The sequence below is a fragment of the Bufo gargarizans genome, chromosome 5 (genome assembly GCF_014858855.1).
Source record: "Bufo gargarizans isolate SCDJY-AF-19 chromosome 5, ASM1485885v1, whole genome shotgun sequence".
Classification (NCBI taxonomy): domain Eukaryota; kingdom Metazoa; phylum Chordata; class Amphibia; order Anura; family Bufonidae; genus Bufo; species Bufo gargarizans.
Genome location: NC_058084.1, coordinates 390,739,270 through 390,762,149, shown reverse-complemented (window position 1 = coordinate 390,762,149; position 22,880 = coordinate 390,739,270). Strand labels below are relative to the sequence as shown.

The window sequence follows — 22,880 nt, the reverse complement described above, 5'->3', positions numbered from 1 at the left end:
CTGCTGTCCTGATTACTAAGGCTACTTTCACACTGGCGTTTCTGGGTCCCCCTGTGAGATCTGTTTCAGGGCTGTTACAAGCGGCCCAAAACGGATCCGTTCAGAATGCATCAATTTGGCTGCGTTTGGTCTCCGTTGCTTTTTTTAGACGGTCACTAAAACGCAGCTTGCAGCGTTTTGGTGACTGTCTGACGATGCAGAGCCAAACGGATCTGTCCTGACTTACAATGTAAGTCAATGGGGACGGATCCGTTTTTCACTGACACAATATGGTGCAATTGAAAACTGATCCATCCCCCATTGACTTTTAATGTAAGTCAAGACGGATCCGTTTTTGACTTAGACTTTTTTTGAATGAATAATGCAAACGGATCCGTTAGATTTGACTCTTTTCAAGGCCTGGGCTGCAATGATTATGTTGCTGGTTCTCGGCAACCACTTACTTTTAGCTCATCAGTGACACACTGCAAAAAAAATATAGAACATGTCCTATTCCTGTCTGTTTTAGGCATTGTTACAATGGATCTGCAAAAAAAAAAGCCAAATGGCATACAGATGTCATCCTTTTTTTTTTTTTTTTTTTTGCAGATAAGCAATTTTCAGACCGCAAAACACATACGGTTGTGTTCATGTAGCCTAAAGCTGATGACAGGTTCCCTGTAAATATACGACAAATTTCAAACTGTTTGCAATATGTAGTGCAAATACGAACATGACTGAACATCAGTGTTTACGCTCCTTGCGTGCCGTGATTAAACTTCTTGCACATAAGACGAGATTTTTGGCCAGGAACACAAGTTTGTCCACAGTCTCGGGCTTCAGTGCAGATCGGTGGCATGTTACTATGTTGCTTGCCACTGGTGGCAGGTATGCAAAGGTATTTCTTGGCTAGGCTTGCAACCCTGGGAAAATTAGCCTGGTGCAGCCTCCACCACACCAGTGGGTCAGCTTCTTCTACAGCCTGCAGGTAACTCCTTAAAGGGAACCTGTCACCTCCAAAAAACATCTCAAGCTGGCAGCAGTACCTTAACGCTGGGTTCACACCTAGGCGTTTCTCAAACGCGCGTTTCTATGCGCGTTTTTGTCGCGCGTTTTATGCGCGTTTTTTTTAATAGTGAACGCGCGTTTGACAGCAGTGTTGTCCAAAGAGTCTATGGCCCAAACGCGCGTCAAACGCGCCAAAAAAAGCTCCTGTACTTGTTTGAGCGTCGGGCGTTTTACAGCGCGATCGTACGCGCTGTAAAACGCCCAGGTGTGAACCCTTCCCATAGGGAATCATTGGTTCTTGCCTGTTGTGCGTTTTACAGCGCGTAGGAACGCGCTGTAAAACGCTCAGGTGTGAACCCAGCGTAAGAGTAGCCAGCAGCATGTTTGTAGCGATCATTTTCTTCCTGCAGGAAGGTGAAGCAAAAGCTGTAAAAACTATCTTTAATCCCCTGCCGGCGTGCTTCTCCACACATGCTTAAAGGGCTTCTGTCACCCCACTAGTTTTTTTGTTTTTTGTGTACTTATAATCCCTATCCTGCGATATTGCTATACCTTATGTTATTAATAATTTTCGTTTAGTAGATTTTGCAAAAAACTTACTTTTATGATATGCTAATTACCTTTCTACCAGCAAGTAGGGCGTCTACTTGCTGGTAGCAGCTGCAGAAAACCACCCCCTCCTCTTGTTGATTGACAGGGCCAGCCGCGATCTCCTCCTCCAGCCGGCCCTGTCAGCATTTAAAAAATCGCGCGCCTGTGTTGATTCGGCGCAGGCGCTCTGAGATAAGGAGGCTCGCCTCCTCAGCACTCCCTCAGTGCGCCTGCGCCGATGACATCACCGAAAGAGAAGACGTCATCGGCGCAGGCGCACTGAGGGAGTGCTGAGGAGGCGAGCCTCCTTATCTCAGAGCGCCTGCGCCGAATCAACACAGGCGCGCGATTTTTGAAATGCTGACAGGGCCAGCCGGAGGAGGAGATCGCGGCTGGCCCTGTCAATCAACAAGAGGAGGGGGCGGTTTTCTGCGGCTGCTACCAGCAAGTAGACGCCCTACTTGCTGGTAGAAAGGTAATTAGCATATCATAGAAGTACGTTTTTCACAAAATCTACTGACCGAAAATTATTAATAACATAAGGTATAGCAATATCGCAGGATAGGGATTATAATTACACAAAAAAAAAAATCAGTTTAGTGGGGTGACAGAAGCCCTTTAAAGTCACGCAGGCAGCGGCCTTCTTGCTTCAAGTAACGGTAACCACGCCCCCTTGCCTGCCCCTTCGCTGTGACTGACAGCCGGCAGGTACTGCTGCCGTCTTGGGATGTTTTTTTGGAGGTTTCAGGTTCCCTTTAAGCTCATTTTCAATTGCTTCTGTCAGTGAAGGCAGCTGGGCCAGGCTGAGCGGATGCATTTTTGCAAAAAGCTGCCCAGACGTCATTTTACTCCTCTTGGGTTCTCTCTGGGCTTCTCCAGCAGCTCCTGTGCTTGTGTGTGATGGTGGTGACTCTGTGGCAGAAATAGCCTGGGTCTCTAGTAGTGCCTGAATTTCTGCTGCTGCTTTTGTGAAGATGGACTCTCTTCGGTCATCTGCTATATATGATGATCTGAAGCGTGGGTCGACAGAGGAGGCCATATCCAAGAGGTCATCAGTTGCAGGGTCTGAGTACTCTTTGTCAATGTCATCATCAGCTGGAGGAAGAACTGTGGTGTTTAGAAGGTGGAGCACAGGTTTGACATACGACACACTCACATAGTCTTCTCCAAAAAGAGCATCTGGGAACTCCAACAGGGGTTGAGGGTCTTGTTCATAGATTCTAACACCTCAATGTCCTGCCAAGTCGGTACCTGGTGCCTGGTTTTCCTGTCTTCTTTCAGGACCTGTGCTATGGCCTTCTCTTGTTCAAGCTCCCGCTGAATACTCTGTTGTCGATACCCCCATCTTGTTGGTGTCTCAGTGAGGAGGCAGGTTTAGTTTAGCCTGGGCCTTAGCCATTTCTCTCTTCCTTTTCCAAGTGTAAGAAAAGGCACTAACTATTTTCTTGCATTTGCCAATTGCATGTTCAACACGGGCATCTTTCACACAAAATTTGAAGATATTATTAGCACCATACCCCCGCGTCAAACGTTTACCTACCGATGGCGAGGTGGAGCCTGTGGCTGAAGCACTGCAGTCTTGTCCAGCCGTTCATTTCTACTGCTTTCACCATATTTGCGCCATTGTCGGTGGTTATGCAGACTCGTAACTCTTCTTTAAGTCCCCATGACTCCAGCGCTTCCTTTTATCCCTTAGATATCAGTTCACCTGTATGATCCTCGGGGAAATAAGCTGTCTGTAGGCATCTGCTGCACAACTTCCACTCGTCATTGATGAAGTGGACTGTGAGACTAATATAAGGCTCCATTGTCCATAGTAGTTGCATAGTGTTTTATGCTCAAGAGTTCTTTGTCTGTGAAGGTTCTCATTTATCCAGGTCATGGTAAATCTGTAAAGAATAAATCAAGGCAACTGGACGTACTGTAGATTTCTTGAAAACGTTTCACTCGTTCTTCCAACGAGCTTTCTCAATTCTGAGTGACTGTACAAAAATTCTGGGAATAAATATGTAACTGAATCAACATCTGGTAATTATACCCAGCATGGGGTCAGAGGTCATTTATACCCAGCATTGGGTCAAAGGTGTTGATTCCATTATCCTAATTGGAGTCAGTAGGTGATAAAGACTTCCCAGAAAAAGGTGTCAAGACAGCATTGTATGTGGCAGACAATAGATGTCTAACCCCCCCCGCCCCCGCCTCTATTCAAGCTTGGCTTCTCCATTTTTACGTAGATGGCCTCCTTCACGCCTCGTTTGTACCAATCGACCTCCTTTTCCAAAACACACTGCCACATACAATGCTGTCTTGACACCTTTTTCTGGGAAGTCTTTATCACCTACAGACTCCAATTAGGATAATGGAATCAACACCTTTGACCCAATGCTGGGTATAATTACCAGTTGTTGATTCAGTTACATATTTATTCCCAGAATTCTTGTACAGTCACTCAGAATTGAGAAAGCTTGTTAGAAGAACGAGTGAAACGTTTTCAAGAAATCTACAGTAAGTCCAGTTGCCTTGATTTATTCTTTCCAGAGTTCTTTCTTCACTTGCTGGTGGACTTTGTCATACAGTTTGGGCATTTCAGTTCGGGTAAAGTGTTTGCGGCTAGGTACCTCGTAACGTGGATCGAGTGTCTTAATCATGTTCTGAAAGCTGCTTTTCTCCACTGTAAGAAACGGCACCAGGTCCTTATACAGGTACAGGGTAATGCCATTTGTAATATCAATCCACCGCCGATTCTTTTGTTATATGGAATGCCTTTAGAAAATGCTTTTAAAATCTGAATCTGGTGTGTAGGGGTAGGGCCATCTTTTTGGTTTCCACTTGACTGACCGGGCATTTGTGGAGGAGGGCGCAGTTTTTGGCTATTTTCGTATTCCAAAACGTGCTTCGTTTTGAGGTGATAAATTGTATTCCCCATCTTTGCTATTATTCTCGCCCAGACTCCTTAATCCCAAACCAGGTCCATATGACCGACATCGCAGCGGTCTTCTTTATGAGCATCTCCTCCTTCTCCTCCTCCCCACATGTAGGCTCCTCCATGCTTGCGAGTTGACCAAAACAGGTACACAGCTTGATGATATCTAGGGCTGCAGGAAACGATTATTTTAGCAATTGAGTATTAACCGAGTACTCTAATAGGAAAAACCTTAAACTAACATATTGCTAAAATTGCCTTATGAAAACAATATTTTTACAATAAGCCCCATACCATTGCCACCATTATCATGTCCCCCAGCCAGCACCATGAGCCTTATGCCATTGCCAATTTGCCACCATCATCATGTCCCCCAGCCAGCGCCATCAGCCCCATGTGCCAATTTGCCACCATCATCATGTCCCCCAGCCAGCGCCATCAGCCCCATGTGCCATTTCCACCATCATCATGTCCCCCAGCCAGCGCCATCAGCCCCATGTGCCATTTCCACCATCATCATGTCCCCCAGCCAGCGCCATCAGCCCCATGTGCCATTTCCACCATCATCATGTCCCCCAGCCAGCGCCATCAGCCCCATGTGCCATTTCCACCATCATCATGTCCCCCAGCCAGCGCCATCAGCCCCATGTGCCATTTCCACCATCATCATGTCCCCCAGCCAGCGCCATCAGCCCCATGTGCCATTTCCACCATCATCATGTCCCCCAGCCAGCGCCATCAGCCCCATGTGCCATTTCCACCATCATCATGTCCCCCAGCCAGCGCCATCAGCCCCATGTGCCATTTCCACCATCATCATGTCCCCCAGCCAGCGCCATCAGCCCCATGTGCCATTTCCACCATCATCATGTCCCCCAGCCAGCGCCATCAGCCCCATGTGCCATTTCCACCATCATCATGTCCCCCAGCCAGCGCCATCAGCCCCATGTGCCATTTCCACCATTATCATGTCCCCCAGCCAGCGCCATCATCAGCCCCATGCCTGTATCACGACGGGGCCCCTACATGTGGCAGCGTAGTACAGGGTACTAATATCTATGTATCGGTCGATCTGTTGCCCGTCAGCTGTTTACCATACATAATGCTACAATGTATCTGGGGTGCGGCGCTTTATAAATATCCGCCCACCACCATTCAGGGGCCAATGCCAGCATCTGTTTATTGTTTCTGTCAGATAAATATTGTGTATATTATGTGTTGTCATGGTAATGGTTAAAGTGACAGCGCTATTGGGGGTATAAACTACAAACTCGCGGTCTATGAGGAGTACCTACCTGCAGGGGTCGGCAACCTTTGGCACTCCAGCTGTTGTGAAACTACAATTCTCAGCATGCTCCATTCATTTCTGTGAGAGTTGTGAGAAGAGCGGAGGAAGTATATATGCTGGGAGTTGTAGTTTCACAACAGCTGGAGTTGCGGAGGTTGCCTACCCCCTGGTCTGCAGTGTTGACTGTTTTGCTTCTATCTGGCTCTGCTTTATCAGTCACTGCGTCGCCTGCATAGAGTTTAATGTTTGTCAAAATAAATCTCCTAGCTGAGGAGGATTAGACTGCCAATCTGCCCCCCCCCCCTCCCCTTCCATGCTTTGCCCTGCAGCTCTGCTTGTTCCAAAAATAAGCCCACCCCAGGCTCATCGGGACATCCGGGTATGGAGTCTCTGTGGAAAGAATAGGTATGTCCAAAAGCAGCTAAACCCGAGAGAGCAGAAGAATCAACTAATCCTAAATATACTGAAACTTAAGAGCCCCATAAAGTCAGATCCTTGAGATTCCTTTTAGAGGGATTGTCCGTCTTAGAGTGGCTGTGCCCCTTGTTGTGCCCCTGGAATGCTGCAGGTGGGCCTGCAGAAATGATGGGGGTTATTGTGAGACATCCCCTTTTTCCACACTAAAATCCCACATTCCTTGAGGTCTCTGAGGTGGGGCTGGTGAAGCTTTCCAAAAAGACATTTGATCAGGAGTATAACGTACATGAGAAATGGAGTATCATGGCGTAGCGTACAGCGCTGCGGCTGGTACAGTAGGGTTCCTGTTCTGCACTGGCCTCTTGCACATTTACATTACTGCACAGCAGATCTGCGGACTGAGAGGTTCACTGACCACCCGCAGCCCCCGTCCTGACACCTCCTGGGTCCCCATCAGTCTCCACTTCCTGCTCACCCTCCACACACAGCGGTGACCCACCTCTTCCACCGACGGGCGCCCCCTGGTGGTCTGTAGATCCTTCTCAGTCGCATAATCTGTCTATTACCAGTGGTCAGCCCTACTACTCGGACCTGCTTGTACACGGGCGGTGAAGTGATGCCACCATTGTCATGCAAGGTCCACTATTAGGAATTGACACCTTGAGAGGATTTCAGAGCGCCATGACACGTATGTTACAGCGGTACACGGACCGGCGAACAGCTTGTATAATGGACCATACCCAGGCGCTCAGGAGCAGAAAAGGTGCCCGGAGTGCCTCAGACCCACCCTCGGTGCACTTAACTGCTCATTTGCATTTTTCTCGAGAATGAACCAACACATCACTAAGGCGACTTTCACACTGGCATTTACATTTTCCGGTATTGAGATCTGGCAGAGGATCTCAATACCGGAGAAAAACGCTTCATTGTCAATGGGGACAAAACTGAACTGCACAGAATGGAATGCTCCAAGGTGCCTTCCGTTTCGTTTGGTTGCGTTCCCATACTGGAGAGAAACCTCAGCATGCTGCAGTCTTCATTCCGTCATGGGATGCGGCGCAAAATGGATCCGTCATGACCCACAATGCAAGTCAATGGGGACGGATCTGTTTTTTCGGACACAATAGAAATCTGTTCCTTCCCCTATTGACTTTCAGTGGAGTTCATGATGGATTCGTCTTGGCAATGTTAAAGATAATAAAACCGGATCCGTTCATAACGGAAGCGTTTTTTGCTGAGCCGTGCCGCATCCAGCAAAAAACGCTAGTGTGAAAGTAGCTTAAGCGAAAGGCATCATTACGCTCGGCTGAGCTAGCCCTACGAGTACCTGGCTTACCAGTGAATTTCCTGGTGACGGACTCCCTTCAAGGAACCTAATATATCCATTTTATCTGTAATGTCTCTGTACATTTTATAGTGCGGCCTGTATGGGGAAGGAGGTTCCAGGATCCCAGAAGCGGATTCTGAGATCAGGGACACAAGAATTGCTAGCATGGTATTATAAAAGTGGGTATTGCTACAAATATTTTGGCCACAAGCCCCGCCTCTTCTTGCCTTGGATGTACCATCAGGACCAACCTCGGTAGTATATGCAAGGCAGTGCTGACGGCATTCTTTCTCCACACTAGGACCACACACTGCGGGTTATCATTGCCTGTGTTCCGGTTTTCTCAAGCCACATTTTGCGTTAAAGGGCTTGTATAGTTTCAGGAGAAAACTGGACAACCCTCGGCATCTGCCTAAAAAAATAAATAAAAATAAAGTACTTACCTGATTGATCCAGTTCACCGCTCAGGTTCTCCGAGCTGCAGCGGTGAAGTCATGTCCTTAGCACATGTCCACTGCAGTCAATCGCTGGCCTCGTTGGTTGGAGCTGCAGCAGTCACTTTTTGTCGACGTGATGTCATCACTGCATCGGGGTAAATAGAGCCGGGATCAGTCGTTTTTCATGTGTTTTTTTTTTTTCCTCCATTCGTTGTGTTGATTGAAATTATTATTTCTAATATTTGTGAAATACATACACAATCCTGTCTTTGTGCTTTTTGCTTCTCCGTTTCCAATTATGTGTAATGATCTTTCTTTCTCTCCAGGCCAGTCTTTCCATATGGGGTTGGGGAAGTCTCGGTGGCGTGCTCTTCCTCGTAACATTTGGACCCTTTGCTATATTTTACTTCGCCTTTTACATCCTCTGCTTCGTGGGTGGGTAAGTAATAAATGTTTACAGAGGGACGCGTTTTATATGAAGGACTGCAGGTCATACTGCAATATCTCTTCATTTTACTGGTGCTGTAGGCCAAGAGTTGTGCTGGGAGTCAGGCGCTGGGACAAACCCTGGGTCACCGCTTTGAGTCTCCTGATAACAGTGGAATTTTCGGACATGTACTGCGACTTGTTAGAAGATGTTTTTATGTTGTATTTCCCCTTTATAAATACACTCAAGCTATTTGTTTGCCTAGATCGTTCAACTTAGGCGGTTATAGAAAATGTAGAGGCTCTTGCGTGTTCCTTTTGTATATAGTTGATATGCTTGGAATGTTGTTTGCCATCTTGATTACTTCTTCCTCCCTGTGGTACCCCAAATTACAGCCTATATTTCCTATTATACCTCTCTAACAAAGTGAGCAAGGTATTGATGACCTATCCTGGGCGTAGGTCATCAATATCGGATCGGTAGGGGTTGGACTCCTTGCACCGCCTCTGATCAGCTGTTAGAAGAGGTGCTCGTGCGAGTGCTCCTTTAGCTTTAGCTGTGCATCGCCTCTCTTGTAGAGATGGGGCATTGCAATTGCCAGTGATCGTCCCATTCAAGTCATACTTGATGGAAAAGAGCCAACAGAAGTGTGAACAGAGCCTAAGTTTGTCCTATACTGATGGCTGGTTCAGCCCACAGCTATTTCCCCTGATTCCATCATGAGAAACATTGAGTGTGCGTGTTGATATCAATGGAGATAATTTAGCAGTTACCATATATATTTTTTTAATTAAAGGTGTTTTCTGGGATTTGGATAGTGATGGCCTAACCTCAGGATGGGTCTTCATTATCAGATCGGTGCGGTGGGGTGCCAGATGTGAGACCCCACTGCTCTGCTGTTGTTGGCCTATCCTGAGGAGCTATTTCAAGGCAGTCGCCAGCGCTGAAATCTATACAGTGGACAGGAGAGGATGAGAAGTGATCAGCATTATGAGGAAGACACGGGCTGACAGTGGCAAGACTCAGCAGCTTAGTGTTATATCTCACCCCAATTTCTTTATTCACATCTATTCTGCTCAGTACTTCTCTTTGATGTTTCTATATGTTGCTTCTGAGTAAGTAAGAGGAATTACTGTACTCAAATTGGATCTTTCCACAAAAAGATGCCACCAGTTGGAAGTTAGCTATCTTATAAGTTAAAGTTAGCTATCTTATAAGTTAATGTTCGAACTTTTAAAACAGGCCTTGAGACGTAATTTTAGGATTATAGCCAAGCCAGTTTCTCATCTGCAGATAGTTGTTTTGGGGTGATTGCCCCTCATCAGTGTAGAGAGGACTAGCTGAGTTGGGTGAGAGGCCTTGTGGAGAGTACATAGTAGGTGTAAGGAGTTTTATAGACCATGCAATGCTCCACAGGATAAAAGAAGGTACATATGTGCTGTTAAACTGTCTGCCACCACTATCACACACATTACATGGACAGCTGTTAGGTCGAATGACATATAATGGATGAGTTTGTTCCTTAGGGACCCCCCTCTATAGTTTCCATATACTCTAGAGCACATGGATAAATGCACATTTACATTTCTATCTATCAATCATTGCAATGGAAGATTATTGCAGTGTGACTATTATTACTACTGTTACTATTTAGCATTCTATCCTATATACAGTCCTTTAGTACATTCTATAGTTTTCTTCTTGAAGGCACACACAGTTAAAATACAATGTAATGGTCTCAAGCTGATTACTCACTGCTTACTGTAGCTTGTAAAGAGCTAGTTGTGTAGTTGGAAGAGGATCATGTGAGTAGTTTTCCCGGTGGTTATAAAGCAGTTTACTGTGTAATTTTAGACATGCTTGTATCACCCGTCTATAAACCCATATACTCAAAGCCTTAGGGCCCCTTTACATGGCCCCATGTAGCAAGCAATTGTCGGTAAGGAAGTGTTCCTTCCTGACAATCGCCTGCTCATCAGTGGAAGAGAAATCTGCATTTACATGCAGTGGTCTCCTCCACAGTTTGGGGAGGAGGAATCGCTAATGCCGTCGCTCGTCCCTATACAGCTGTTTAGACGGCACAATGTGCTGCTGGTAAGCGATGATTTAGGTCACCACATTAACGATCCTATTACTCCTATGAACGAGAGTTTGCATGTTCATTGGGTAATTGGTGGCACCTTTATACAGACAGATTATCGCTAGCGAGTGTCCGTGTGAATCATAGCGATAATCTGACTGAGCATCGCGCAGTGTAAAGGGACCGTTACGCTACTGTCTGTCATAATTTCTACTATTTCATTAGTCTTAGTGGTTCCTGGAGATTGTAAGGTAAGTTCATCTCTGGAGCAAAAATAGGATTTCCAGGCAATTTTTTCCCAACATGTTTCGTTTATCAAAAATAATTTTCTGAGTTTTTCCAACCAGTCATTTGTTGACACCACGAACAGGAAAAGGGGGAGAAGCTGGGAAGAATGGGGAGGGGGGTAGCTAACAACCAGACGGAAGTCTCTGTTGGCTTACTAGAAGCTCTTTGTCAAGGTGAGACCTACCTCATGGAGGCATCAAATAGCAGAATGTCTGATGGTTCTGATGTAAGTTGCCGTAGGAAATATCACAAGGAAGGACTTCCCAGAAAGTTCCAAATAGAGGACTCCACCATGCTGCCGGTATAAAAGGAGTGGACCTTTCCGGATTGTGGAGTCAGTGGCCACCTCCATATTCGAAAAAGGAGTGTAGTCAACAGTAAAAAGGAAAATCACTTGAAAGATAGGAGTGTTAAGGAGTGTTATAATGGGTCTTAAGTACCGGGATTAGAGATGAGCGAATTTCAGGTTATGAAATTCGTTCACACTTCGTTTACTGGTAATTAAGGTGAATTGAGTTATAGATTCCGTTACCACGGACCATAACGCAATTCTATGACGGAATGCCTTTAGAGGCATTCAGTTATTTATTCCGCCATAATAGAAGTCTATGGGCTGCAAAACAGATCCGTCCGGTTTCCGTTATGCAGGAGAGGACTCGGGATGAGCAGGTTCTTTTTGCATATTGGGCTAAAAATAATTCTTGTTATGGGGTTTTTATTATGGTTGTTGGTCTTCTAATCTTCTTAGAACCAATGTAAATTTAAGTGTCTGCAGCGGCCAGTCTGATGGATTTGTCAGTGAAAGGAATTCTGCTGCCTATTATGTATTAGATTGCATGAAAATGTTTAATATAAAGACATTTTTAGGTCTCTTTCACATTATTATTCTGAACAACTAAAATAAAGGAAGTGCCGGCACACAGTGACAGGGACGGAGCCTAACGGATCCCGTTGACTATAATAGGATCCCTTTGGGAGAACGCTTTTTTAGAGGAGAGAAAATTCCTGCGCTTTCCTCTCCGCAATTTTTTTTAGAACATCTGTGACAGACAGGGCCGGCTCCAGGTTCATGTGGGCCCTTGGGCGATAAAGTCTCAGTGGGCCCCCTTATATAGTGATAACTCTTTGAGTACAGACAAAGTATTCAATATCACCTGCAGTCCTATGTAAAACCACAAATAACACAGTGATGGCTATCTGAGTACAGAAATGTAGTAGTGTTACTTGCAGTTCAATGTAAAACCACAGATAACACTAGTTCTGATAATGTGGCAGTATTACCTGCAGTCCTATGTAAAACCACAGATAACACTAGTGTAGATCATGCAGTAGTGTTACCTACGTCCATAATGTGCCTCTCTTTGCCTCTCCCACGGGACTCCATGCTGGTGGCGCTGCCTCTTCTTCCTTCTTCTGGCCCCGCACAGAACGTCCCGATGCAGCTGCGTCAAGATATAGGAACACTGTGGGCATGGTGATGGTGACACACACAGGGAGAGACAGACACACACATACAGGGACAGACACTTCTGCGATGGTAAGATCGTCACAGCACCTGCTGTGTATGGGGTAGGCTCACCGCCACAGTCCGCTCTATCCATTGTCTCAGCACCGCATAGTGAGTGGGGCTGCCACATTATGTATATACATGTACAGTGGTGTATCTTGGTTTTGTGCTGCCCTAGGCGAGACTAAACTCGGGCACCCCCCTAATATAAATTTGACCCACCCCTTCCTGTCACGGCCAAACCCCTTCCTCTGTAAACCCCACCCCTTCCTCTTTAGGCTCCACCCTTTCCTGTTTTGCATACTAATATTAAGAAATTTATCGCGATAACGATATATATTTTGCAATAAATACCCGTTTAAAAGAAAAAAACACAAGGGGATGTTATACTGTATGGGGCAGCCTCAAGGAGACATTATACTGTATGGGGCAGCCTCAAGGAGACATTATACTGTATGGGGCAGCCTCAAGGAGACGTTATACTGTATGGGGGCAGCCTCAAGGATACGTTATACTGTTTGGGGCAGCCTCAAGGAGATGTTATACTGTATGGGGGCAGCCTCAAGGAGACGTTATACTGTATGGGGCAGCCTCAAGGAGACGTTATACTGTATGGGGCAGCCTCAACGAGACATTATACTGTATGGGGCAGCCTCAACGAGACGTTATACTGTATGGGGGCAGCCTCAACGAGACGTTATACTGTATGGGGGCAGCCTCAAGGAGACGATATACTGTATGGGGGCGGGGGCAGGCACAAGGAGACATTATACAAGCTGTACGGGGGGCACACATAAGGAGACGTTATACTGTGTTATACTGTATGGGGGGCGGGGACGGGGGCAGTCACAAGGAGACACTAAACTGTATGGGGGCTGCCACAAGCAAATAGTGCACTCTGCACTGTGTCATAAATAAATGTGGTATGTGTGTCAGACTGTCTATGGTGGCACTGGCCTCTCCTTGAGGCTGCACCATACAGACTGTATGGGGCAGCCTCAAGGAGAGGCCAGGGCCACCATAGACAATCTGACACACATACCACATTTATTTATGACACAGTGCAGAGTGCACTATTTGCTTGTGGCAGCCCCCATACAGTTTAGTGTCTCCTTGTGACTGCCCCAATAAATAAAGGGGGTATGTATGTCAGACTGTCTATGGTGGCCCTGGCCTCTCCTTGAGGCTGCCCCATACAGTCTGTATGGGGCAGCCTCAAGGAGAGGCCAGGGCCACCATAGACAATCTGACACACATACCACATTTATTTATGACACAGTGCAGAGTGCACTATTTGCTTGTGGCAGCCCCCATACAGTTTAGTGTCTCCTTGTGACTGCCCCAATAAATAAAGGGGGTATGTATGTCAGACTGTCTATGGTGGCCCTGGCCTCTCCTTGAGGCTGCCCCATACAGTCTGTATGGGGCAGCCTCAAGGAGAGGCCAGGGCCACCATAGACAGTCTGACTTCATACCACCTTTATGAGTCTCACTCTCACTGTGCACGTGCACTATTTGCTACAGGGGAATCCTCCGCACCTGCGCCGACAAACCCCCAGCAGAGCCAATCAGGAGCCGAGGGGAGAGACGCACCTCCCACGTCACTACTAAAAGTGACGTGGGTAGCAAGGCCGGGTAGGTGAAAATTGCGGAAACACCTGGGGTCGGGAGGAGGAGGGAGGAGGAAGTAAGTCACTCCTTCACTATGCGGCGCCGGCGATGCTGCCGCTTGCAGCGGCATAGTGAAGGATCGGCAAGCATCGGACAAAGCAAGGGGAGAAAAAATTGGCGTATTTGTGTACGTTAACTAACTAGGCAAACAAGGCATTTTGCCGCCCCATTGGCAAGTGCCGCCCCGGGCAAATGCCTTGTTTGCCTCGTGATAGATACGCCTCTGTACATGTATATGGATGAGGAAAAGAAATGCACAGCAAGCAGTAAAGCAAATTTTCCTAAAGGCTCAGTCAGCAGCATGTCCAGCCTCAGTCAGCAGAGAGTGAGTCTGTCATTACTGATAACTTCCGTGATAAGTTATCAGTAACTCACTGCTGACTGAGGCTGGATATGCTGCTAAGCCTTTAGGAATATTAGCTTTACTGCTTGCTGTGCATTTCTCATCGATATACATTACATTAGATGTGGTAGCCTGAGGTTAGGTATACTGGGGGGTCTACACCATGCATTAGCCCTGCAGCCACCCCCTCATGTTACTGGTGTGTGGTGTCAGTGGTCACACGTCACAGGACTCACATCTCACACTGACTGCTGCCCTGGGTGAATGGGAAGTCACTGTGTGTCTGACCTATAATGTACTGCATGTAATACAATCTGGTAATGTCGATATTAAAGAAACTCTTACAAGTCAGCTCCATCTTAGGAACCACAACTGAAGGAACGATTCTTGGATCTGCCCATATAACAGGTACTGTAGATCAGAGTTTGCGATGTCACAGTATGCACGGGTTTACTGTTCCAGGAGTCCTGGTTTCTTCGGCGCTCGGCTGTGTCTTCAGCTGCGCTCCCGCTGCTGATCAGCTCCGCCCCTGCTGTGATCACGTGCTTGTTCCTCCAGTCCTCTTCCGATCTGCTGGAGATCCTATGATATGGCAGCGCAGCAGCAGCATAAAGTTAAAGTACTGTACGTCAAAATGTTTAAAGGGGCCGCGGAAACTAGTGGGCCCCTTAAGGAACAGTGGGCCCCGGCACTTGCCCGGGTATGCCGGGTGCTAACGCCGGCCCTGGTGACAGAGGCCCCGAATGGAGCCTCCAGTGTAGATGTGAACATGTCCTTAGCCCAAAATACTTGCAAGTAAATAAAAAAAGGAACCTGTCACCTCTGCTATGCTACTCTCACTGAGCGTTTCTAAATGTTCATTGTGTTACCCTGAACATATAAATTACACTTTAAAGTCCATTTGCAGACAAATTCAGTAAGTATTATGCATTTTTGTACTTCCCGCCTTTTATGCAAATTAACATACGAGTCCTATCTTATATGTGTGACTAGAGAAGAGTCCTATTTTCAGGCTCTGACTCATCTCAGGGTAATTTGCATATGTATCAAATCGTTTTTTTTTACTCAATAAAAGCACACAGAGCTATGGGGACTGGGTATTGCGGATGTGCTAGCAGCCCATGTCCTCTATACACAAAATCCCGGTGACAGGTTCCCTTTAACTTCTAATTCTCTAATGGGGTATTCAGCAAATGGTTTTCAAAACCAGACAGGACCTGTAAGTGAAAGAATCTACAAATTAAGCAGTGTGGCCCTCGTTATTTTAATTAGAGCCCACAGTGGCCTCTGCATCCACACGATACTCAACTGCACCCTGTGGTCGTACCCTTAATTTTACGTGTTAAAGGGGTTGTCCGGGACCAAAATTATTTTTTCAAGTATAGTTTACTCACTATTACTAGCCGAGTCAAGGTCCCCCCGATGGTTTTTCGGTATTATTACACTGCTGCATGGCTCCTACGGTCCCCCACATATTGCTGACATTGATGTTTATTTGTGTGATGACTTCCTGCCGCACTGCACTGCGGGTCCCAGCGCAGCGCGGCATCTCTTGGTTTCTACGGTCTTTCAACTCGTCCCTGCACCCCCCCCCCCTCATACATATTCATCCTCCTGCTGCACATCGTCCACTCCTCCATCTATCCGCCCCCTCATACATATTCATCCTCCTGCCGCACATCGTCCACTCCTCCATCTATCCGCCCCCTCATACATATTCATCCTCCTGCCGCACATCGTCCACTCCTCCATCTATCCGCCCCCTCATACATATTCATCCTCCTGCTGCACATCGTCTACTCCTCCATCTATCCGCCCCCCCCCTCATACATATTCATCCTCCTGCCGCACATAGTCCACTCCTCCATCTATCCGCCCCCCTCATACATATTCATCCTCCTGCCGCACATCGTCCACTCCTCCATCTATCCGCCCCCTCATACATATTCATCCTCCTGCTGCACATAGTCTACTACTCCATCTATCCGCCCCCTCATAGATATTCTTCCTCCTGCCGCACATTGTCCACTCCTCCATCTATCCGCCCACTTCATACATATTCATCCTGCTGCCGCACATCGTCCACTCCTCCATCTATCCGCCCCCCCCCATACATATTCATCCTCCTGCCGCACATCGTCCACTCCTCCATCTATCCGCCCCCCCCCCATACATATTCATCCTCCTGCCGCACATCGTCCACTCCTCCATCTATCCCCCCCCATACATATTCATCCTCCTGCCGCACATTGTCCACTCCTCCATCTATCCGCCCCCCCCTCATACATATTCATCCTCCTGCCGCACATCGTCCACTCCTCCATCTATCTGCCCCCCTCATACATATTTATCCTCCTGCCGCACATCGTCCATTCCTCCATCTATCCGCCCCCCTCATGCATATCCCACCTCCAGCTGCAGATATTCCTCCCCCATTAGAAAGATCCATGCCCGGTGACGTCACCAGACCGGAGTGGCATGGCTTAGCGCAATGTCTGCCAGCCTAGTTTCTGCCCCTCCGTGCTCTCTGCATAATGACTTAGACTGACGGTGACGTCACCGGGCTCCCTGCGAAGCGGAAGAAGAGGCTTCGCTCGCCTGCAGGGGACCCGGTACGTCACTGTTTTTACAAAAATAGTCACTTCCGCCCAATAATTTGCAGTATCCAAACGGGGCTTCAGAAATATGTGGCGCAGGTAGTACATGCATGTGTGAAATATGTATGTCACTCTAGTACTATCACAACAATGTCCCCAATCCCGGATAACCCCTTTAATTGGATACCCCAGGGGCTAATGACATTTTCTGATCTATTAAAGTGATTATTATGATACATATATTACATATTGGATGGTTGCAAGTCATCAGCTAAATATAAGTATGTCATTAGGACCAGCGTCAGCACAGAGGCGTCCCGTACAGTGAGTAGGAATCATTGGCTGCATTACTTTCCCTTTGTATTCCTGAATAATAATCAAAAACACCTTCCCATCAATCTAAAATATACCTTTTATTAATCAATAAAAAATAACCTCAATCCGGGCTGAGATCTCAAGGATCAGGATAACAAATACATTTATACAATATATACTAGAAGAAAAAAAAATCTAGGATGTCAGGTGTTTTTTTCTCCTAGAGGGTCTTGATTGAGGGGCACTGAATGATGGTCTCCACCGTGAGACTCATGGTTGAAGTATCATCTTTTTCTTTCCCCTGACGAACCAGTCGTGATCCATACTGACTGGGGAAACGTATCGTTGGGAATTTGTTGTCTGTCATTCTGTTTGTCCGTTTTATGTATGCCTATGTACTCAGCTTGTCCTTCTCTACAGGATAGGGGATTATAGGCGATACTAGATTAGGTACGAGGACGGGGAACCCCTACCTTCAAGGGACATACAGGGAATTTGTAGGTTTATGTCATCTATTACATAGCTTGTGGTTTTCCACCATTTTAAACCACCTGCAAACTCCTGGACATTATCTAAGTTCCTGCACAACACCTATGGATTGATCCCCATCCTACCTGTTGAGAAAGGATATGGTGTGATTTCAGCTAACCGTGAGTAACCATGGGGGGGGTATCTCGTGTACGGAGTTAAATAGCATACCTGGTATATTGTATATATGTATTTGTTATCCTGATCCTTAAGATCTCCGCCCGGATTGGTTATTTTTAATTGATTAATAAAAGGTATATTTTAGATTGATGGGAAGGTGTTTTTGATTATTATTAACGTATACTTCCCTGGTTGTTATTTGCGAGTGTTTGTATTCCTGATTAGATCCTTATCTTCTTCTTGCGGAGTCTAGTTGTGCTCTGTTTTTTCCTGAAATTATTGACACATCTTGATATTGTTCTTGGCTTATGTTGCTATGTCTGGAGTAGGTTATGTTTTACGCTAATCTATGCCCAGATTTATGTGCACTCAAAATCCTCAGGTCTCTGCGCCCAAAATTTAACCTAATAATCACCTTTTGTATCGATACGGTCATTGCGTTTCCACCGTGGTCTTCTGGACACGGCTAACCTTTATAAAGATGGCTGTACACATTGGATACCTGTTAGATAGGTGTTGGCCAAGCGAGCTAGGTTCGGTATTTTTTCAGTAGGGAGATGGGCATGGGTCCCAGAGGTGGTTCGGCCTATCTCTTCAATGGAGCCCCTAAAATGAATGAGAGTGAACCACACAAGTGCGGCCGTTCTCTATTCACTTCTATAGGAGTTCTGGATCAGCTATTTCCGGCAGTCCTATAGAGGTGGCTGTGTGGTGTGCTCTCTGTTCTAGATATAGGTACGAGTCCTACCTCTGGGAACCGCACCTATCTGACATTGGTAGCATATCCTAGCGATAGGCCACCAATGTCTCAGATGACACGACCCCTTTAAACCTCGATCAGACCATACCTTTGTTAGTTTTCTTTTCTGAGCCCCAGATAATGAAGTATGTTTGACATGTCAATGCGGCCCAGCAGAGGGTTTTGAATCTTCGAAAATACCAAAGTCGCTGCCAGTACCTCCATCTTGCTATCACAAGTTTTCCCCTCAGCCTGCAACATCACTATGACCTTCTCTCTCTGCCTGTAATGTCACATTTGCTTTGTATTGGAATCTCACGCAGGCACAGGCGGGGGAATCTACCTGCGCACTGCGGTACATACTGCGGGTATCGGCCTCACTGCATGTCCTGCACGTGCTACAACATGAACATCGTCACTGCGAGCCCGTTAGGGTTGTGCCATTGAAACTCAGAACTTTTTAAAGTTCTTTTAAAATGTGAAAAAGATAAATACCGGATCCGTTTTTTACGGATGACAACTGTAGAGATAGATCCAGTATTGCAGTGCATTTGTGAGACGGATTCGCACCCAGATCCGTCTACAAATGGTATCCGTTTGCATACAGATTGCCGGATCTGCCTGCCGGAATCCAGCAACCCTTAGATGGTGCCCTCATCAAGGTCATAAAGGTGCTTATGTACTGATTTCTCCTGGAAGTAGGGCAGACATATTAATAGGAATACAGCTACCTGACGGCACTGCAGAGCTGCTCTGGGTTCAGCAGCTTATTTTTATTATTCATTATTAAAGCGCCATTCGCTGTGCATATTATAGGCGGTGCACATACATAATACAGACAGTTGCACTAAGCATGAACAAGGCGAGTTACAAACTGGTACAGATGGAGAGAGGGCCCTGCCCGTGAGGGCTTTCAATTATTATTATTATTATTTATTATTTATTATTAAAGCGCCATTCATTCCATAGCGCTGTACATATGATAAGCGGTGCACATACATAATACAGACAATTGCACTAATCATAAAGAAGACGAGTTACAAACTGGTACAGAAGGAGAGAGGGCCCTGCCTGTGAGGGCTTACAATCTACATGGTATGGGAGAAGGACACAGTAGGTGCGGGTTAAGTTGGTCATGGCGGTATATAGGCAGCAGGGTCACTGGTTGTAGGCTTGTCTGAAGAGGTGGGTTTTCAGGTTTCTTTTGAAGGATTCCACTGTAGGTGAGAGTCTGATATAAGCAGGCTTTGTTGACTGGGGAGAGTGTGCAGCCATTGATCGTGATAGATAGGTCTGTTGGGGGGGGTTGAACAAGATGGGGGAAAGATTACTACATGGTATGGCAGAAGGAAGGACACAGTAGGTGAGGGTAAAGCTGGTCTTAGCGGTAGCTTGTGCGGTTACCCGTCACCCAGTGATCACATGATTGCTATGACTGGAGCAGGAAGCGGCTTCTGTATATACAGCACTTATTGAGCACTGTGTATACAGGGATGGTTAGAAAATGTATCTGCCTTCTCTATGGGGAACTGACCACTACTTCTGCAGCTGCACCATGTCAGAGATCAGTGCCTGACATTTGTACTCTGTGGGTGGTCCAGCATGGATTTCGGGTGGTCCAGCATGGATTTCGGGTGGCACGTTACCATTTTTATGGAACTACTTAGAAATGAGCTGGCAATCTTAGGACATCCTGGGTCCCACTGGAATGGACGGAGTCCCAGCAAACTTCAGTCAGTAGCTAGCAGTACTGACCGGCACCTGGATAAGGAAGGATAACAGTGGGTGCTGACCGACCTGGGAGGCCACCTTTTATGTGCCTGCTAACAAATCTCAGGGCGCCAAGTGTCCACTCCCCATAGGTCATGATCCAGCCTTACACCTGTGTACAAGGCTTTGGTAGGTCATTAGTCAATTAGACCAATGCCGGCCCGCTAATCTGCTTTAAACTTGCGGCCAGGTGCTATTCCCTTCGCTGGTCGACGAAGCGCGTACGCGCGACCGCGTATATCCCCCTGCAAACCCGTTTTCGAACGTAAATGCAGATGCGCAACAGGCTCTGCGAGAGTGCGCGAACGCGTCGACATGGACACCGGAATAGAATCCGCAATAGGCACCGGAGACGAGCTCGGCTGCAGCGTACTGCCACTAGCCCGGCCAAGCTGTCCCCGAAAGCCACGTGGTCTTCCCCTCCGGCGCATCCCCGTATCGGTTCGCAAAGGGGTCAGAGCTGGTGTATCAATGGAGAAACGCGTAACCTGTCCCGCAGCTCCACGAGGACCCTTTTTGGTCACACCGGAGTGCGAGACAGGTGAGAATCTTATAGGACAGCATCCAGTTAGTCAGTAGTACAGGTCTTTCTAAATAGTGCCAGTTTGATGTAACCTTAAGGGGGCCATTTATGATTAGATATATGCCATATTTTGGCGTACATCTGTCACAGATTTGGTTGCAATGGGGACGTATGACTAAATCTGCATCTTCTTCTCCTTCCACACCACCTCCCAGGGCGTGGCAGTGGCGGGGAAGAGGGAGGGGTTGGCAGGCACGACTCGGATATCATTTTCTACGCCAGTTTTTGGTGTAGGAAAATAACCAACTCTACGCCAGCAAGGGATTTAAGGGGTGTTAAGACCGGAGTCTAAAACGCCAGTCTTAATAAATGACCCCAGAAGTGTCTGAAGCTCTTTGGGCATGCAAACTTGCCAATATCTTACCATCAAATATTAGTTTGTAAAAGTTTTCAATATCATTTACTGGAAATACATTTCTCGAAGATAATCGTGACTCAGCAGGTGTAAGATTGTTGAGGATCCTGCTGTGATTGGGACTTACTCTGCATGCCTCCCCTGACCAGCTCCCCAGCCGGGGGCTCCCTAGAACTCTGCAGCCAGACCTTTCACTTTTACAGTAAAGATGGCAAATTGATTCAGCCTGCTCATATATACTTTGCAGAATATTCAAAACCCCTCGGGGAGAGCATAATGCTGGTCACAGGTTCTAAAATGCCTTACTCACACCTACACCAGGCGTCTTTGCAGTAGTATGACAGTAGGAGTATGGCTGCCGGGGGACCTGGTCGCATGGGGCCAAACCATGGGCACCGATGGCAGCCAATTGTTGGGTGGTCATAGCTTGTCCACATGCAGGCCTTACCCCAACTGCTTCCCTGTGAGTAAAAAAAACGTTCAGGGCCCCTCATGGTAATAATATTGGGAATCTTTCACCCGTCACTTTATTTCCTGGCATCTGCTTCCATTTCTGGGCAATCTAATACTAAATGTTGAGTGGCAGATAATTTTTCAAATTTGTTTTCAGCAGAGGAATATTTACTTGAATAAGGATATGGAAGTCTAGTACGTTTTGAGTATTTTTTACTTTAGACTCTTTGAAAGCTTACTTCAGACACATTGAGAAGTGGGAGACTAATTCTTCATAAAAGGGCATCTGTCAGTAGATTTGTACCTATGACACTGGCTGACCTGTTCCATGTGCACCTGGCAGCTGAAGGCATCTGTGTTGGTCCCATGTCTCATATGTGTCCGCATTGCTAAGAAAAATGAGGTTTTAATATATGCAAATGAGCCTCCAAGAGCAATGGGGGCGTTGCCTTTACACCTAGAGGCTCCGCTCTCTCTGAAACTGCTGTACCCTTTGATTGACAGGGCCAAGTGTGATGACGTTTTCACTGCCTGGTCCTGTCGGTCAAAGTACAGAGGGTGCAGCAGTTGCAGAGAGAGCAGAGCCTGTAGGTGTAACGGTAACACCCCGTTGCTCATTTGCATATATTAAAACATAATTTTTCTCAGCAATGTCTGCACATATGGACATAGGACCCACACAGAAGCCTTCAGCTGCCAAGCGCACATGTAACAGGTCAGCCAGTGTCATAGGTACAAATCTGCTGTCAGATGCCCTTTAAAGGGTCACTAACTTTTCAAAATTCTCTTTATATACCTGTATATTATAGAGACATATCAAAAGTTTAGATGGTGGAGATCTGAGTGCTGAGACCCCCACCAATCTCTTGAACGAGTGGAGAGAAGTGCTTGCATATTCTGCGCTCTCTCCTCACCGCACAGGACGAGCTCCATACATGTCTGTGGTCTTGATCTGCGGAACCTTCTCAACCCTCATTCTAGAGGTCCGTAGGGTCTCCGCTCTTAGATTTCCCCCAAACTAAACTAATGATCTGTCTCAAAAGTTTTTTGAAAGGTTAGTGACCCTTTATTAACTATTACATCTTGGTGCCTTTTTTTTCCCTCTGAACCTCACTGATTAGTTTTATTTATTTT

General features: G+C 46.7%; 1 protein-coding gene across 3 annotated transcripts in view; it reads left to right on the top strand.

The window, feature by feature from the left end:
• The window catches only part of SNX13 (sorting nexin 13), a 153,427-nt gene that overhangs the window by 33,630 nt on the left and 96,917 nt on the right, over positions 1-22,880 (top strand). For 2 of the 3 annotated variants that reach the window (XM_044295794.1, XM_044295792.1), the window contains exon 2: positions 8,297-8,409. In XM_044295794.1, coding sequence (XP_044151729.1) covers positions 8,297-8,409 — 113 coding nt within the window. The remainder of the gene's footprint in view (positions 1-8,296; positions 8,410-22,880) is intronic. The other variant, XM_044295793.1, reaches the window with a different exon arrangement.